The sequence below is a fragment of the Corvus brachyrhynchos genome, unplaced genomic scaffold (genome assembly GCF_000691975.1).
Source record: "Corvus brachyrhynchos isolate BGI_N302 unplaced genomic scaffold, ASM69197v1 scaffold34, whole genome shotgun sequence".
NCBI classification, from domain to species: Eukaryota; Metazoa; Chordata; class Aves; order Passeriformes; family Corvidae; genus Corvus; species Corvus brachyrhynchos.
In genome coordinates, this window is record NW_008238126.1 from 2,997,718 (window position 1) to 3,017,587 (window position 19,870).

The following is a 19,870-nucleotide window of genomic DNA, read 5'->3' on the forward strand; positions in this document are numbered from 1 at the left end:
TGGGGAAATAAGAAATCTTTCTTGATTTTTTTTGTGTGTATCATTCAGAGAGTACCACTTTTGAAAGTGAGAGTGATGAATATGGAAGTGAGGAGAGTGAAGAAACAAGTGAAGAGAGTGAAACTGACAGTGGAAGTGATAGGAAAGGAAATAAACTTGAATTATCATTTTTTCCTGATGAAGATAAGGAGGAGTACATCTTCTTTCAAAAGACCCTAACTGCAGTGAAGACTTGGTTCACGCTCTTTGGCTGGTCTAAGGGACAAAATCCCATTTCAATACCTTATTCACTGAGACGGTAATTCATGTCTGCCTAGCGCTAACTCCTGTCTCTCATAACGTGCTAACATCTACTCAAGTGGCTTGGATATGATCTAAGGAATATAAACACATTCTAATGCACAGTTTTCTATTAAAATTGTAGCTTCTGTATGGTGCTTATATGAAAATGCCAACCAGGTGTTAGTTTTAACTTTCTAAAATATATTTTCAACTATGATACCCTCGCGTATCTCAATGCAGTGTATGTCAAATATGCAGTTCAAACTATACGTCACCTTCTTAAGTGAAATTGATTCTCCTCCAAGGCTGAACACAGTTCTAGCTTTCATCCCTTCTTTGGTGGCATAAGTAAGTGCTTTAACAATATGTCTTTTTCCCTCCCATAATCTAAAGATTGAGAAACAGATGCGAAAGAATATTTTATAATCAAGAGTCTTGCAAGCACCCTGGAAATATATCAGTTGTGGTGGCATCACTTAGTTGATCTTATCTAGCTTGGTACTAAATACTGAAGAAGCCACTCTCCTGGGACACAATCACATAGACATTTATAAACATGATAAAAATCCAAATTATGTTTGACAGAAAGATTTTTTATTTATGAAGGAATAAATATTCCATGCAGTTCAAAATTCTTACTTTATTTTGAAAGTTCTGTAAAGATGAAAAAGTGCTGTACTTTCCAACCTTCCTTGCTGCTGTTTTTAATTCATGGTTTGTTAAATTAGCATTGTGATACATGTAATTGTAGCTCATTTTGTGCATTTAAAAGAATAATATCAAAGACTTTTTCTCTCTTAGTGATGTATGTATAGTCCAGCTAACCGTTGCACAAGAAAAGAATTTTATACGAAAACTTGACAAAGATAAGGGTTTTTATGAGATGTTATTGCGTCTGAATGGAGAACCACTACCAGGCATTGCAGCGAGCCAGTCATTGCCCACTAATCCAGTAGAACGAATGTTCCAGCTCCACTGGCAGCATTCTGAATTGCTTTCTTTCCTTAAGTAAGTACAAGTATGATGAGATATCCATGAATGCATCTTTTCTTTCATTTTTTTTAAAATTAGCGTACTTCAAGCATGGTTCTAACTAAATGGTATACAGTGGGTGTAAGGTTTCCTTTATGCTTTTTGTGGGATAAGACTTATGTATTATAACCTTTCATTTATTTTTACCAAGGTTATCTGCAGTTTACATTAATCAAAAAGTTCTTTGGTGGGTTTATATCCAACACAGGAATTCCACAGGAACTCTGCTTCCTTAATTGCAAAAGATGGCTCTCAACCTCATTTCTTAGACAGACTCACTAGACAGTCAGATCAACCTTTTCATTTATGATCTCACCGTTCCACTGATGCTCTTGGTGGAGCTGGATGACTCTTATGTGCAGTCTTCCCATTGAGATTTTCCAGGAATCTAGGAATCTTGAAACTAGCATAAATGATGTTTGTTAAAATTATGAGTTTTGGGGTAAGTGGATGTGGATCCCAACCCTTTTCGATAAGAATAACAGAAACTGGAAAGAAATACTTAAGTGTTTCTAATGTAGTTTCTTGGGAATTTTTTTAAAGCTATTTAATAGCTAAATTTTAATAAAAGCCTTCAGTTTTACTGAGCTTTGGCTGTTAGGTCATGGATGTATTCAGAGCAGAATTGAAGCAGCAGCCAGTTGGTCATGGCTAAGTCCAGTGCCTCTGTACACAGATGCATTGAGGATGGTTGTTGAGGTCAAATGATCAGACATGAAGTAGTAATCCATAACAATCCTAGAAAAACAACACAGGTTTTCATAGAAAAGCATTTCTAGCTGGACTCCTTTGCTTGTATTTATTTTGATGATCTTGGAAGTCTTTTCCAATCTGAACTCTTTTATAATTAATTTGGTGCTCATTTTGTGCTTGACGTTACCACATCCTGTTAGTTTTCTGCTTCTCCTAGTTTGTGTGAATCCTACAAGATTTCTTTTTTTGCTCCTGATTTATGGATCTACTTTTTCTATTTGTGCATTGTAGGATCATTAGAATTTCCTCACAGGTGTTCATAGACCATAGTACAAAAATGTGTGATATTTGCATTGCTGGCATGACTTTGTATAATGATGGAAAGATGTTTACAGCCAGCTGAGATATGAGTAACTTATCTGTGATCTGCTATCCCTGCACGTTCACTGTGATTTGTGGAAAGTCAGCAGATTGTTCTTGGCTTTCTTACACCAACCTCTTCTTTCTGGTCAGCATAGTTCAAATAAAGTATAATTTGTATTTCAAATTTTCCCCTTGCCAAAGCAGATGCATGGTGCTCAGTGTTTCAAGCAACATTCCAAGTATCAGTTTTATTGTCTTCCACTCAAAAGGTTTCCTTGGTGCATTACCACAGCAGTAAAGGAAAAGTTTGAGTATTTTACAGAACAACTAAGTTGTTGCAAGCCCTGTGTCTTGAGAAGAAATGCCTTGACAGTGTGACAGTATTGATCTTGGACAACTGGCATCGTGTTAAATATTAACCTGCATGAAGCAGAATTCTTTTAAGACAGTGTTCCTCAGTAGCAAAATGCAGCCAGTTATGAGAACATTCAGTTAGACAGAGCTTTTCTATGATGACATGGAACGTTGTTCCATGCTTTTCTTGGAATGAAAATTATAGAGTACACCGACTCCTATGTATTTGCCAAGTAAAAATGTCAAAAGAAAGATAGGACACCTGAAAAGATTAATACTGTATAGCTTTCAAATTTTTTAATTTGGGACGAGCTGAAGTTTAAAAGAGATTTCATGGAACAGAGTCTATGGGTTAGTGGAAAATGGGAATTTCAGACATGGTGAGTTTTAGAACCAGACTGCTAACTTCATGCTGTTTTTGTGTCCCTGATTAAAATATTTTTGTTTTAAACAATATGCTAGGTAATTGTATGAAACATGACATTTCAATAATTTGAAAAGATAAAGAATAATTTTCCAAGTAAAATATGGAAACTGAAATTGTACTCTTACTAGAAAAATATAATTCTGTGAGAAGAGTAATAATTTGTCATGATCCTAATTACAAACTGTGCTATTTGACTTTTAATGTACAAATTAAATTTATTTTGGACTGTATGGTACTGGAAAAGCATGATCATTTCATTTGGATGAAAGACTAGTTATATAAGAAGAAATGCTAATTTAATTTTTATTCACGTTAACCATCTTAAAAACTCAGAGAACAATTTAAATCTGGATATGCTGTGATAATCTTCCTGACCTAAAAGTCAGGAAGCTTTTCTGTTCTCCTGAGAAACATAAACTTCAAAATTCTACCTTGTTTTGCTTTCTTTCCAGCACATTTGTTTAAACTGTGTCATTTGAGATAAGGAATAGTCTTTCTTCAATTGGAAATTAACTTTTTTGGTATTCAGTCTAATGAAGTTGCCTTTTGTTACAGCAATTACTTTTTTTGTTGCATTTATTAGTAACTTGTGAAGAGATGGCAGGTCCATTGAGAGTTTTGAAATACCTTTGCTTACACCCATAAGACTTCCAGTATCATTTGTAAATATGAAACTGCAGACAGATAAAAATATCAGCAAGTTTCAGTTCTGCTGATGTGACGCAACACTGGTCATTTGGCTTTCACATGGAAATGGATATTATTTGTTTTTGGTGCTTTGTGTTATAATAAATCCTTTATGGAGGAGCAGTGTTTATAGAGAAGCCAATCTGTCCAGAGTTGTATGTTCTTTTAGTGTGTAGCTGTAGGCATAGGAATTGAACATGAGCTTCTATTCATGAAGCTCATTTAAAAAAAAAAAAAAAAAAAAAAAAAATATATATATATATATGCTTGTATAAAGCAATTAAGAGAGCTGGATCACTAGTCCAGAGGCTAGTTAGATAGAACACAGTGGAGATTACACATAGGTTGAACAAGTTGAAAAACTTGGAATTCTCTGAAAAACAATTATCTTTCCTGCCTATTAACTTTTCCTTCTTCATGATTTCAGAAGCCGAGGAGCATGTCTTTCTCATGTTATGCCAGAATTTCTGCTTGCACCTGAAGATTATAAGATATGGGCTGAAGTGAATACTGGACTGAAGGTGGGTAGGTTCGGTGTTTTTTCTCTTTTTAACAAAGCCCAAGTGCTTACTTTCAGTCCTTTGAATACTAATGGAAGTTCTTGGTGGGTCATGAGTGTTCTTACTGTGGTGACTGTTTTGGGTTGCATAAATCTAAGCACATGTGTGAGACTGAGTAGAGATTTAAGCTTACTCCAACATTTACATTGGTCTCCCCTGGTTTTTTTCCATTCCTTCTGATACTATTGATACCTGCTATTGATGTCCAACAGATATGTTTTAAAGCAGAGATCAGATTATTGTACAGATTTCACCATTTTTAAAAGAAATATTTTGTGTGTTGTCTCTGTTTCCTGATTGCTTCTTTTAACTCCTGTGAATTCTTTATTATGGTTCTTATTCCTGAGATAGCAGCAAACTGCGAATTGTTCTAATGTTGGTCACTATTGCACTATAGCAGATGTTATCAGCCATTTATGCCATTGATTCATTATTGTCCTCGTGTGAATTTCCTGTCCAAACTGCTAAAATGAATATGGAAAAAAAATTCCCATCCTTTTGTCTGTAGTGTTTCACACCTGAGGTGAAGAAAGGAAGTATGAGAAGCTCAGGCAAATTAAGTGACAAGAGTATCTTCATTCTGGAGGACAGCACATTTGAGACAATGAGCAAACGAGCTTGGACAGATGTGCTACTGCAGATATACAAGGTAAATTGCAGGTACATTTACTACCAGCTTCTGAAGAAATGATGGCCAAAAGCTTTATTTTGAAAAAGATCTGTGGTATATTGGAGGTTTATTTTTTTCTAAACACATCTTTAAAACTGAATACCTGTAAGTATTTTATTTCTCTGTAACAGAGAAGAAAAAAAGAGAGTGAGAATATTTAAATTTTCTTTAAAACTTTAGAAGTGTGTTAATATGTTCAAACTAGGAAATGTTATATTAGAGCAGTCTGCCTTTTGTAGAATTAAATGTTATAGAAATATTGCTAGTAAAGAAAACTCTGTCATACTTTTGTGTTACCCTGCTTAGAAGCCCTTTTCACTGGACATAATTGCCTACATGTATAACTGTAGTATTTATTATCTTACATTAGAATGCAATGTTTATGCATTTTTTTTATAATACTATTCCTTTTAAAATACGATCCACTTGGTCAGTATAGACTTCTCAAATTTTGTTCAGTTTTATTTTTACTGATGCTAGAGAAGAATCTTGGGTGTCTAAATCGTGTTTTCCAAAGTAAATGTGCTCATAAATGATCAGTAACATTTATGTGCCTAGAAGAAATACTATTTTATTTCTGTTCCAAGGGATGGAAAATAGATTAAAAATACAGCTAATATTTGGGCTTCCCAGTACAAGTCAGACATGGAGGTACTGGAGTGTGACTTCAATGAAGAGTCCCACAGGTGATTTAAGAGACTGGAGCATCTGTCATACAGAGAGAGACCAAAAGAGCTGAGACTGTTCAGCCAGGAGAAGAGAAGGCTCAGAGGAGGAGGGGGGTGTCTCTAAACAATTTGTGTAAATACCTAATGGGAAGTAGTAAAGAGGGCAGGGCCAGACTCCTTGGTAGTGCCTCATGACACAGTAAGGGGCACCAGGCACGAACTGAGATGCAGGAAATGCCTTTAAACTTAAGAAACCTTTTTCCTGTCAGAGTGGTCACACAGTAGAATAGATTGCCTGATGGGGTTGTGGAGATACTGTTCTTGGAGATGTCCAAAACCCAACTGAACACGATCCTGGCAAAGCAGTCTAACTGATCTTGTAGCAGGAGATTTGGACCAGGCAATCTCTGGAATTGCCTTCAAACCTCAACTATTCTCTGATTATGTGATTATTGATTGGAAAAGCGTAATAAAAAATAGCAAAAATTATATTAAAGAAGGTAGGTACCAGAGATGTAGAGTTGATCTAGAAAAAAACGAGGAGGAAAATAGCTGAGAGAGGAACAGAGCTGAACCAGTGTGTGTACATGGGCTGAAACAGATGACCTAAGAACACATGGGAACATGGGTGTGGAAAAATGCAATCATAGTGACCAGAAAGGAAGTCACTTTGCTGTTCTTTTAATTTGCTGTAGTATTCATAGGTATATGACAGACTAGCACAGAGCAAAACCCTACCAAAATTAATAGTATCCATGTATGTTTTGTTTGGGTTTGATTTTTTTTTCCTGATGAGATGAAACCCTAAAAAATAGGTAGCTTGAAATGCCTTGGTTCAATCAGGTTTTATATCAGTCAGTATCAATCCAGGCTGGGGGATGAACAGATCACACTCAGCTCTGCTGAGAAGTGCTTGGAGATGCTGGTGAATGAGCAGCTGGACATGAGCCAGCCATGTGCACTTGCAGCCCAGAAAAAACAAATTTTGTCCTGAATTTTATTTTAGGCCTATAATGTGAATCTTTTCAGGAGAAACGTAATTTGGACCTAAATACACAGCTGGGTTATGAAAGATATAATTTGAATGTTTGTAGATTGCACTGAACATCAATAGTAGTTCAGCAATTAGTGCTTTGGATAGAATATGTACAGTAATTCTTGGAATACAGATGACCTAGTGATTTCACAGGGTTCATCAAAACTTGGAGAAAAGTTGAAAACAAAAAATATTTAAAATGACAGAATATCTCAAGCTGGAAGGGACCCATAAGGATCATCAAGTCCAACTCTCATCTCCTTACAGGACTACCTAAACTAAACCATATGACTAAGAGCATTCTCCAGATGCTCCCCGAACTCTGACAGACTTGATGCCATGACCATTTCCCCAGGGAGCCTGTTCCAGTGACTGACCACCCACTGAGTGCAGAGCCTTCTCCTAAGATCCAAACTTCCCCTGTTGCAGCTTCATTCCATTTCCTTGTGTCCATATTGCTAATCATCAGGGAGAACAGATTGGCACCTCCCTCTCCTCTGCCCACCATGAGGAAGTTGTAGACTGTGGTGAGGTCACTCTTCAGCCTTCTCCAAGCTGAGCAAACCAAGTGATTTCAGCTGCTTTTTGTATGTCTTGCCCTTGAGGCTTTTCACTGTCCTGTGTAGTGGTTATGTGGGTGCTAAAGTGCAATCTCCTAAACATTTTCTAAATTAGAAAACCTTTCAAGTTTGAACTGTTTTTTTTTTCTTTATCTGTCAACTCAAAAATATTTTTACAGTTCACGCTTTAAAACACTTTTTATCATTTCAGGTGTTCGTTCTTCCACGTGTTTCTTCCCGTATTGTTCCTGACCCATCAAGCTTGGAAAGCTTGCAGAACATGCCAGGAATAAAATCAGAACCTTTATGCAGTAATATTTATTCTCGATATGAAAGAACCATCCTCATCTGGTTAAATAAACATTATGAGAAAAACCGAAAAATTGTGTGGAAAGATAGTCAAAGAGGTGAGATAATTCTTTCACTATGTTCTTTCTTCTATTACTCTTTTTGTAGACTTTTGCAATAGTTATACATAGAGATACCGTGACAACTTGCCACTGAAAGTATTTTTTTGTATAAATTATTGCCTACCCATATGTATTTCCTTTCCTTGTGTTTCTGTTTTCCAAGATCAGTGGCTTTTGATTAGCACTGTTCATGATGTATCTTCTGTGTTCTATGTGTTATAGGTTTTAATTAGGCATAAAGGGTGATGTGAACCTTCTCACTTTCTTCTTTCCCTTAAGGAAAGTGCTAACATTAATTACTTTATCTTAATTTTCCTGTTTATAGTCACACACACACAGAGTTGTTACTATTTGTACTTCTAGGGGTATGTTTGAGAGCTGCCTTTTCAGAATTTTTAGAATATTTTTGTATGTCCTTTATTCAATGACATTTGGGAAGGCAGTAGAGTCCAAGGTTCCAGATTATGAATCTTGTCCTGCTTGCAAGGGCAGGTTGACTCTCATAATTGCTTGAATAAGGTTAGATAAAATTACCTTTTCCATTTAAGACTGATCTAGGCAGTTCTGGTCTTCAAATCTGATAAAACTGTTCAACCACTAGTAATTATTACTTCTGTTTTCTTTCATGATTTTTGCCTTTTGCATCTTGACCCTAACTTCATTGCCTTTTTCAGCAGTAATTTTGGATGTGTGGTGAACCCCAAGAAAGGCCAGTCTGTTAATAAGCAGGGATGACCTCCAGAATGGCTCATAAGCCGCATATGGAAAAAATTTCCTGGTGTAATTTTTGCCTCAAGCAATGTCTGACCTGTCTGAATTATGGATACTCTATTTGGATATCATCTTCCATAAGTCTCATTTGGGCAGAATTTCTGTCTTGCATATGCTTTGAATATCCCTTTGCTTTTCTCATTTTACTGTGTAGAAGCAAATTATAATGGCTTATAATTGTACACATGAAATATAAGATTCTGTGCCCACTTATATGTTGAATACTTCTGCTTTTAAGATTGAAATGTTAGTCTATACCCCCTGCATCCAACAGCATATAGAAATATAGAAATATATATAGAAATATATTTCTAGCTGTCAATTTGTAGTTTGGGTCTGATCTTATGATTAACTTGGGGAGCTCCCTAGCTAAATAACACGCCCTGCAGGAAGTAGGTGTATTTGCAATATATTATTTTTTCTTATCTGTGCTGGCTTTAGTGGAGCTTCCTTGCAGTTGCAAGCACTGCTCTGCTGGGCTTTTCTGAGCCCCCTGTGTATAGATGACAACTTGCAGAGACAATGGCTCTGTCTGGCCAGGGTTGTGGCTCACTGTAAATGCTGCATGGATAAATTCCCCATCCCCATCTGTCTGTTCTCTGGGTTTCAGGCTCCAGTAATACCTGGGTCTTGAGGTGTGGCTGGCCTTGTTCTGGTCTGTGGGAGCTCAGTGGGGAGAATCTGAGTGTCAAAATACATCTTATTTAACATTAAACTTTTAATTGATTTACAGTCTCTAAAGATGAGATGAATCTGAATCCTAAAGTGCAGATCTAGTGGATGTTACCAGATAAAAAAAGCTGCAGATGTCCAAGTAGAATATGTACTGAGGATGCATTTTAAGGAATCAATTACTGAAAGTGTAATTTTAGTTGCCTAAGAGTATGTAATGAATTATAATATAAAAATGAGGAGTCTGTTTTTAATAAGTCATCATATAGTTATCAGCAATTGTAAAGTAAGGGTTTTAAAAAAGTTATTTAGTTCTAAAGGCTCCCCAAATTCGGCACCCAAAACCAGCAATTTAATTACAATATTAATGTTCTTAGAAAATAATAATAACTTCTGCTGAATTGTGCTGTCAGTACAGATAACTTACTAGGTTGATATATTCATTAGTGCAAATCTGTATCTTTGTTGTAGCTTTGACTCTGGGTCACAGATGAAGATGAATTCTGTGGTTACTGCCAGAGGACATTTTTCTGAATTGCAGTTCTCACCTACAATTTCACTTAATTATACTTTTCTGCTTTCAGAGAAGTGCAGGATTGAAATGAAAAGGCAGAGTTAAGCTATACTTCCTGCATATGGGAAGTTACAGATACTGCCTTTCTATATCAGCTTCTTTATAGGTGTTTTGGTTCATAAGTTCTGTATTCTCTTTTCTGTAGGACACACAGAAATAACCTGATGTATGCACATAATCATGCCCTTTTCTTTTGCTTCTATTTCCGTTTCTCTCCTAAAACTGCATAAATGAGCATTGGCAAAGATCTAATGATCCAAAAAAAGAGAGAAAGTTCTGAAAATCTGTGAAATTTGTAGTCTTAGTGTAATGCCTTTGCATTATGAAAGCTTTTAGTTGTACAATCTTACACTGTTTTGTTTCAGAGATGACCTGCCTCACTATGTTTTTGAATCCTCTGCTTTAGCCTTCACTTTCCTCTTGCTTTTGCTGCCTCAGAATGAATTGGTGTCTATTACTGTGCTGTTCTTTCTGCCAAATGAGGCAGAGAATCTGACAGCAAAGAACAGAGAAAAGACCTGAGGGATTCAATGCCTTCTTCTTTCACTTTGGTCTTTACTGGTTAAGATTAGGCACCGAGAAATCCCAGGCCTTTGAGATGAAAGGGAAAGTCTGGAACAAGGAAGACTTGTGGAGGAGGATCAGATTAGGGAGCCACTGGACAAACACAAACCCATGGACCCAATGGGGTTCACCGTGGGCTGAGAGATCTGGGCAATGTTATTGCAAGGTCACATTCACTAACCTTGGAAGGGTCAGGACAATCAGGGGGCAAGTCTGGAACAGGTTTGGAAGAGACGTCATTCCCATCCTGAAAGAGAATCCAGGAAGCTACAAAGCCAATCACCCTCATCTTGTCTATTGAGATGTTGATGGAATAAATAATCTTTGCAAACATCACCAAACATACAAAGTACAGGAACATTTTTGTGAGTAGTCCCCATGAATTTATAGAGGGATAATCATGCTGGATCAACCTGATTGCCTTCCATGATGACATGGCCAGGTCAGTGGACAGGGGGAGAGCATGGATGTTTATCTCAGCTTGGGCAAGGCCTTGAACATCCTGCTGTAACATCCTCATAACCAAACTGGTGAAGTCCAGGCCAGTTAAGAGCCCAGTGAGGATGGCTGAAATTAGGCTGAACTGCCAGGATCAATGGGTTATGGTCAGTGGCACAAGGTCTGGCTGGAGTCTGTCACCAGTAATTCCCCAGGGGTCATTAGTGTGAATTTGTTTTTTAAGATCATACACAGGAGAAGAGCTTATATATCTTGGCAGATTTAATATTCTGATATACTATTGGTCCTTTAAGTTTTATGACATTAAGGTTAATCTAAACATTTATACTCAGGTATTTGACATTTTAATTTATGTTAGCTTTAAACTAAGCATTTAAGCATGCTTTTCCAGAGGAAATGAAAAGTGTCATAAGGAAAAATGTCTGAGTATATTACGTGTTCATGCAACTCAGCTGAAAGTCTCATCCTCAGTTCTGCATTTTGGTTGTTATTATTTGCTTAATACCAGTAATTTTAAGAGAAGGATTAGTTTGTTCGGTATTTTTTCAATTCTTACTACAGTGCAGATCAGAGAGCAATTTTCACTTTTGCTTAACATTTATGTGCCTGTATATTACCGTCCAAATGCTCTGCTTTGGATACTTAGCCCTGACTAGTGATATGTATTGACCTGCTGCTTTCAGCTCAAAACAGTCTGTTGGGTGATCAATTCCCACTAAATAGATGAAGATCTAGCCAGGCTACATTTCTCAGTCTTTCCTCTGATACCTAAGCCCCTTAAAGTGAAATGTGACATTGAGAAAAGCCTAAGCTACTGCAGTGCAGAGAGGTTTCAAATATTCATCTTTATTAAATCCTTCTAAAATGGAAGATAACTATGCCATTCATCAGAACTTTTCTCTTGCAAGAATTAAGATCTCAGCAGCTTAGAGAGAACATTAGCAAGGAGTTTAGTGTCTCCACATCTTCTCTCCTTACTGCTACTGAAAAATAAATGCGTTTTAAAAGCATCTTGGCATGTGTTTTGGAAGGGCAGGCTTTTGTACTATGTCTTATTGACCACAAACTGGAAAGCAATATTGAAACTTGAGTCCAAGTGCCATAAAACTGTGAAATGCAGCTATGTCTTTTATGCTGGGACTTTAATTATACATGAAATATAAGATTCAGTGCCCACTTAAGGCATTATATGGACAATAGCAATGATAGCAGAGGAGGCATTAATTATTTGAGTGTAGTAAATTTTCAGTTTGCCTTCTAGTGTTATCTTCATGTTTCTTTTCAACATTTCTCTCTGAAAGACTAACTACTAATAGTATGAAAAAATAAGAGTCAGGAAAAACACTTAAAATGTTGCTAGACTATTGGAATATTGTAATTCAAATCCTGGAGTTCCTAAAGAGTAGAAAATCTTCCTGATTGGAGAATTAAATTGTCTCCACAGAAGCTGTATGTCTCTTCCTTATTAGTTATGACTCTTACCATGGTAAAAAGATAAATTATGTTTTTGGAAATAGGGAATTTTCTTCAGTGTGTCCCAGGAAGATTTTGGAAAGATTAGATAATTCTATATTTAATATAAAATTGTTAGAGAATATGACAGCCAGTAAATATCAGCAATACCTGAAGTCAATCTATGTCTGAGATTCAAGAGCTGTCCCCAGAGCAGATACATCTTCACTTTACTGGGAAAATCTGCTTAAGAGGGAAGAGAAATTCTAATCCAGTGCCAATATAGGTTTGTCTGGCAATCTCAGGCATAGTGGCATCTCAAAAGACTCTTACTTTCAATTAGGAAAGTTTTAGGTTTTATGCATTTTATTCACTTCACTGTTAATTAACTTGGGCCTTTTGTTGTTTTTAATTTTTTTATTTTCTAATTTTGGTATAAATTCAGCATGGCATCTGAGTTAAAATGTTGAGGGAAGAAATATTTTAGTGTGTATATCTTCACAAAATTGTATGAGAATGAAGTGGAATTCTTGTTTTAAAACTGATTCAGTAGAGCTTTTATTTTTGTTTCTGGCATAGCAGTTAAGAAGTACATGTTTTTTTTCTTTCCTATGTTTTCAGGAATTTTACTTTCTCTGTCCTTTGTCCTCTGCTTTCTTTCTATCCCCTGTTTTTAGGAAGGGTATTTAGGGAGTCCACTGATTTTTGCTTCTCAATTCAATAGTTATCAGAGAAAATTGAGGAACAAGATTTAAAGAATACTTTTTATCTTTAAAGGGTGGAAGGGAAGAATCTTGTGTAGTTTCATATAAGATTTTTTTCAGTTTGAATCACTGCAAAACAGTCTTTTCCAAAATAATGAATCTTGCTTTTTACACACTTAATAAAATTGAATTAAAGAAGAGGAAAAGACTATCTAATGAACTGCTATCATGATTATTAAAAGCCTGACTTCCAACAAGGAGAATAAGAGAACATTGTTCTTGAGTGATAAATCCTGGAAAATGTTTCCTGAGATATAAATTAGCAAAGTTTTAAACCATTTTTCTGTGTTGTATTTCATGATCTGCACAGCAGAACATCAGAATGAATCATAAGATGTAAATATGGAGTCCAATAAATAGGCTTTTCAGTCCTGCTTGCCTTTCTTTGTTGATTTGAATACTCCGTTTGTTTCCTATAGCTGAAAACCCCAGAAGATCATATCAGAATTTTATTTAATGAAAAAGAGAAAAATGCTTACTTTCTGAGTTTAAAGTCCATATGCTATTGAGAAATAAGCAGAACTCCATGTTTCATTTAACTTTTTAGACTTTTGAGTAGTATAAAAAATTGTTTTGTACAATTTATACTGTCTGGCATTATGCAGCTTCAGGGAAGTAAAAGTGTGAAGAAAGGTAATCCTTGGAGTTCTATATTGAAAACACTCAAAGGGTTCATATTTGAAAACTTGTTAAGAAGATCTTAAAAAAAGGAAGTGAAGCCTAAGCTCTTAGGCCTATGTATATTTTTGTATATGTTTGTGTGTACATATATGCATACACATATATACATATGTGTGTTTGTAGACATGTATGCTTATATAAAAGAATGTGTTTATGTATGCAAATATATGCTGGCCCTCAAAAACCTAATTTTCTAAAGAGAAATAATCAGAAAAATGCTTAGAAAGAAATTTTGTTTCCTTACTTGCAATGCACTGTGAGATATCTAAACAGAAATTTTGCTTTCAGCCAAACAAGGAACTTGGCAGTGTTTGTATGTTAATTGGAATACATAAGCATTCTGAATTTTTGTGTAATTAATGCTACTTCTGCAGTGCTTGCCAAATATATAGATTGAGTGTGGTATAGCTGAGGATTTGGTAATACAACTTCAGATATTTTGTGAGGATAAAACATATTTCAGACTGTGACGTTTGCCAAAGATTCTGTTAATTAAGTATCAAACAATAAATTTCCTTGAGAGCAGTAATTAACTTTTTTTTTTACTAAATAAAACAGAGGCATTATAGTATTCATTGTGAAGCCAGTATAGAATCCAGCAATGCTGTAACGAATTGCTGTGATTCACAGCACTTTAAATCTAAATGATTTATAAGTGAAATGCCATGATGTGAGGTCCTACCTTAAGGAGAAGGGAGCACCCAAGAGTCATAAATACTCATGATTGAAAGGAATGACAAAAGTCAGAGTCTGCAAAAGCTCACAAGTTTTACTCGTAAATCACACACTTGGCATGGAAGTTGGTATGTTAGTCCCTGACCTACTATGTAAGGATGTGGCAGTGGGTTTTGGGTAAAGGGGTGAGATGATAAGAAAAAGAAAAAAGAAGTGAATGAGAGAAAGCAAGACATCAGCAGTTGTGGTTCCAGAGCTGGTCCAGCTGATGGGATGTTCAGGGTCCTGGGGGGGCCACACAGGCTTGGTGGGCCTTTGTCACCTTGGTGGTGGAAGTTTTCTGTTGAAGACCAACAAAATGGAGACCAATGTAAGGTAATGCTGTTCTTATGTGATGCATAAAACCCTCAGAAATTTGTCAATTTAAGATATTGTTTAGGATAAGAATCAGTGAAAATAAAACAAAACTGTGTAGAGAGTGAAAGACTAGAGGAAATTTTTTAGGAGCAGAAAGATGAATGTGCATGCCTCAGGGTAAAAGTGTTCTGCAACAGATGGGAATAAATGAAACATATCCCCAGCATCTCTGTTTTTCTGTTACTGCCCCATGTGGTGCTTTTTGAACTTTTCTGCTCAGAATTATGAATTGACAGTGGTATTAAGTTGATCTGTCAGTGATATTTCAAGAGTTCTTAGATGAATAATTATCAGTTTTTATGAGCAAGAGTTGTAGCATCCTGCCTGAAGTAGGAACTGTAATTTTTCTTTCATCTCTAATAAAATTAGACTTGTTTTCCATGTTAAGATAATTGTAGATACACATGCTGTCTGTTCTGAAGGCAGATGCGTTATCAATCTGTTCATCTTAAATTTTAAATAATAAATAATAGCCTTTTCAAAAAATACTCAAAGGCATATTTCCTCTCATCTTTCTTATGCTCTGGATTGTATACTTCAGTAACATTTCAAAGCTTGTCCTGGTTTTAATGTGAGCATGTACAGGAAAGGTTATTGCTACATATTTCTTCTGTAAATGTTTGTATTGTTCAGTGCCAGATTTGAGGTACTGAAACAGGACTATAGATGTTATTATAGCTATAGATTAGTTCCACTTCCAAAGATTTTCAGATTCCAGAGTAAGAATTTGCTGTATAATAATATAAGCCATTATTACTGCCCTAGTTTACATTAAAAGGATGTACTGTGATGTATTAAAGGTCAGTCTAGCTCAGTATTCTACCTTCAACAGAATTTGCTTAGAGATGAGTAACAGTGCAAGTGTACAGAAATGCTTTATACATACTCTGAGACTTCCAGCTTTGAAATTCAAGACTCCTTCAGAGGGAGGTGGCACTCCTGTAATGCTGTACTAAATTTCCATTCTCCGAATTGAATTCTATTTTCAACCTTTGCAGACTTGTAGTATCACAATATTCTGAAGCAGTCAGTAAATTTAGAGTCTCTATTCTGTGTAAAATACTTTGTTTTGAGTTTTCTGCTTAATCCAAAACTTGGTTCTTCCTTTGCTGACAAATTTGTGTATTCCACTAGAACAGCATCTAGTTCCTACCCTTGGTGTCATACCTACTTACACAGACTGCTGTCCTATCACCATTCAATTGCTACTCTTAGTAATGTAGTCTAATTTATTAATTTCTCATAAAGCCCTATTTCATACCTTTAATCACAAAAGGCCATCAGTTTCAAGATTTTGGGTGAATGTATTTGGTTTATTTGAAAACTCTCATACAATAGTAGCCTAGCTCTGTATATTATTTTTCCTCTGTTTTCTAGTAACTCAGAATTTGAAAAAATTGCTTGTGGCTATGTAACAGAAGATTTATCATTGGTATCTCTTGTGCCTCCTTAGATATAAGGATTTTTCAAGTGATGGCAAGAATTCAAATGTTTTAATATTTGTGAAAACAGCAGAACAAGCTTCATAAGAAATACAATACTTTATTTAAAGATTTATTGCTGTTCTTACTTTTTTATATAAAACAGCTCTTAAATTTAGTAGATTAAACTAAATTTGATCCTTTAACTGTTTTAATCCTTGGTATAAGACCAATTTTTTTTACTGTGCATGGTCTTCTTATCCAGATCCTTCCAATACATCATACTTCTGCTTATCCAGATAATGGATCAGTTAATAAAAGTGAAACTTAAAAAAACCCCACAGTAAATCCCAGAAATGGAGAATGAGACCAGAAATAATCGCTTTATTCTCATGTACAAGGACTAATCTGAACATACCTGTAGTGTACTAAACAGGTATTTTCCTAGGCTGTTACAAAAATCTCTGAAAAAGGATATTCCACAATCCAATTAAGGCAGTAGCTGCCAGAATTTCCCACTCATTTCTATTTGAAAGAGTTTCCTATTGTCTAACATAAACTCTAGCAGGGGAAATTTTGGGTTAAACCCATCCTTTCTCATTTGAAATATGGTGTGTAATGAATCTTTTCTTTTCTAGTAACTTTATACATATTTGCAGATTGTTATCTTCTTCAGTTTCTCTCTCTCCCCTTCTTGGCAAAACATTTTCATTCTTTCAGTCCTTCAGTGTACTCAGCTCAGGGTTTTTTGTTGTAAACCCTTTTAGTTGCTCCTTCTCTTGAAGTTTGGTGCCCATTGCTGGTTTCTATACCAGGTGAGACTTTACTAGAACTAGAAGTGAAAAGATCCGTCTACATACGTGGGATGGAACTCTCCTGTTAATGCATGCTAGCACAGTGTTTGCTTTTTCTACCACAGTATTAGATTTACTGTTTTCTTCAGGTTCTTTTCTGGAGAAATTCTCTCTATCCAATTTTCCATCTAGCACTTGCGTAATGAATTATTCTTAATTAATTGTAATATGCTGCAAACATCATTATTGGATTTCATCCCATTTGTTTCAGATCATTACTCCAGTTGCTCAAGAGCTTAAATTATAGTCCTTTCCTAATGAATACTTGCAACCAATTTTTCTTCCCAAAGCCAATTCTTTAACCTGTTTTATATTATCTCCAGATGGGAGTAAGATCATTTTGTGCAATTTTGAAAAATTGCATATGAAAAGATTGGAAAATACACAATCTAGGATTTTTTTTTTTTTTGTGGACAGCTGATGGCAGTTAGGTTTACTGTTTTTCAGTGAAGTTTGTGCTTCACTTTACAGGATCTTTTTCCTAGAATACGTTTTTGTTGCTCTTCTGTGACAGAGAATGTAATCAAAATCTTGCTGAAGTTAAAATATATGGTATTTTTCCTTGGTCCGTTGTATCATTTACTTGTCAAAGAAATAAACAAAATTTGACCTAGAGGAGTTTGTGCTGAGTGTTGCTTGGTATTCTGCCAACAAATAAGTGATTTGTCATTTTTGTGTAGAATTGCTGGAAGTATTCCCTTGATTATCTCCATTTGGAGGATAGTTTTCATATCCTGCAAAAAACTCTTGAGGCTTCAAATCTAATAATAAATAAACACTTAAATATTTTTGTGAAAAATAGATTATGGCAAAAAAAAAGCATTGCAAAATTTTGTAGACTTTCTATTGATTCATCAGAGTAAGAACATCAAATTTTTAAAAACTCAATGGAGCTGGATTTATTTTAAAACAAATTTTTTTTAAAAAGGTGGTGAAAAATTAGTGCCATGGCAAAACTTTGCTGCTTCTATGTAGAAATGCTTCATGAGTGAAGCAAGCAGTGTGTCTTCAAGGGCAGGCTTAACCTGTCACAAGAAAGATGGAGACAATGCTGTTACACTTGGTTACTGTTATGCTTGTTACATGCATGCAACATGATACCATTACAAGTTAAAAAAATCACCCCCAACTATTAAAAGTAAATACATTCAAGAGTTAAGTTGGTCCCAAATCGCTGAATTGACTATGCGTGTTACTTCCTGCAGTGCTGAATGGAATCAACGAGTGAAACAGAACTACTCTCATTTTAGATCCCTTGCAGAGACCTTTTGCAGTGTACTTTTAGGTTTCCATACCCATAAGAAATGTTTGAGTGCACTCTTAAGTGGCTGCACATCCACTCCAAGCTAACCCTGCTTAGTTATTTTCTTTTATAAAGTATTTTCACCTCTTGTCATGGGTGAGACAGAGCACAAAACATCCTGTGGGGGATCTGGAGCCTGGATTTGTTGCAGAACCAGCTCTTGCCCTGTTTGATAATTTCACACATCCAGTTGCTTCCCACAGCACTCAACAATTTTTTCACAAGGTCTCAAATTCCCTCTGTGTCAGGGAGGCCACTGGAACATCAGGGAAAAGTTGTGTCAGTTCCTGCTGTGCTGCTGCTCATAGACACCAATCTCATGTCCCTCCAAAATCCCTGGACGTCCTTTGGCTTTTGTCTCTGTGCATCTCTCTGGTCTTCAGAATCTTCTTCCACTTCGAAAATCTTTCCTCCAATTATGAATTTTTTTCACCTTCTTTCTACTCCCCTGTTGTCTCTTCAAGATCACTGGTTCTTTTTGGGAATGCTTCTTTTTTGCCTCTTCTTCTTTTCATAACTCCAAGTCCCCAGTTTTCCCAATCTCATTAGTCTCTATGCAGAGCGCTGTTCATTATCAGCCTTATTGGGGCTTCTGTCTCACTCCTCTTCATTAATGGGAGAGTTTAAAATGTGCCATTTTAGTCTTGGTGTTACCAAAATTTTCAGCCAGCCCTTTTGGGATGCAGCTAGCAGGTAGCAGTAATGTGTCTCAATTCAGAAGTTAAAGTTTGGACAATTTTCTCTCCCCCTGCCCCCAGTCACACAGAGTTCTTTGATACCTGTTAGCATTCATGTTTTAAACTATTTTTGATCAGGTTTTTGAAATGGCATTGGCTGAAAATCTTTATCTTAAAGCTCCACTAGTGATTTTTTTTTTTTGCAAGAAATGCCAGTACAAATGAAATTCAATATATTTACATGCTTAGAGGTATCCTGAGTAATAATTTTGATTTCCATTGTTTATTTCTACTAAAATTGACTAATTCTATTTAAATACTTAATTACTGTAAAGTGGTTAGCTGGCAGATGTTCTGCTAGATTTGATGTAATTAGGAAAAATACATTGTGTTTTCTGACTAATTTATTCACAATCCTTTAAGTAGGTTGATTGATAGTAGAAGGATTAACTGAAAAACAACTAAAATTTTAGAAGTATTTCATTAGCTAAGATGCAAAAATATTTCACTTAATATTTTTTTTTTCTTTATGCTCTCATTTACAGAACTATAAGGCTATAGTTCAACGAATGGTTTTTAAAAATAGTCGTATGGTGTTTCATTTCCACTGGCACATTTATGTGGCTGCATGGAAAAACTGGATTGGGTCATCTAGATTAAACTGTAAATTATTTTTTTGCTTTTTCTTTTTAAGCCAGCTTTGTTCCCCAGCTACTTTGTTGGTGCACAGACAATTCTACAAGCATGAAAGCAAGGATTAGTGAGCACACAACAAAGTACAAAAATGCTGTGTATGGTGCCCCTGGCCATGGCAGGGGTTTGGAGCTTGATGATCTTTAATGTC

At 35.7% G+C, this 19,870-nt stretch overlaps 1 protein-coding gene across 1 annotated transcript in view; it reads left to right on the forward strand.

The window, feature by feature from the left end:
• Window positions 1-19,870, forward strand: part of CFAP47 (cilia and flagella associated protein 47) — a 278,872-nt gene that overhangs the window by 65,043 nt on the left and 193,959 nt on the right. Inside the window, exons 30-34 of the mRNA XM_017733531.1 lie at window positions 15-298; window positions 1,084-1,290; window positions 4,266-4,359; window positions 4,907-5,047; window positions 7,544-7,739. Coding sequence (XP_017589020.1) covers window positions 15-298; window positions 1,084-1,290; window positions 4,266-4,359; window positions 4,907-5,047; window positions 7,544-7,739 — 922 coding nt within the window. The remainder of the gene's footprint in view (window positions 1-14; window positions 299-1,083; window positions 1,291-4,265; window positions 4,360-4,906; window positions 5,048-7,543; window positions 7,740-19,870) is intronic.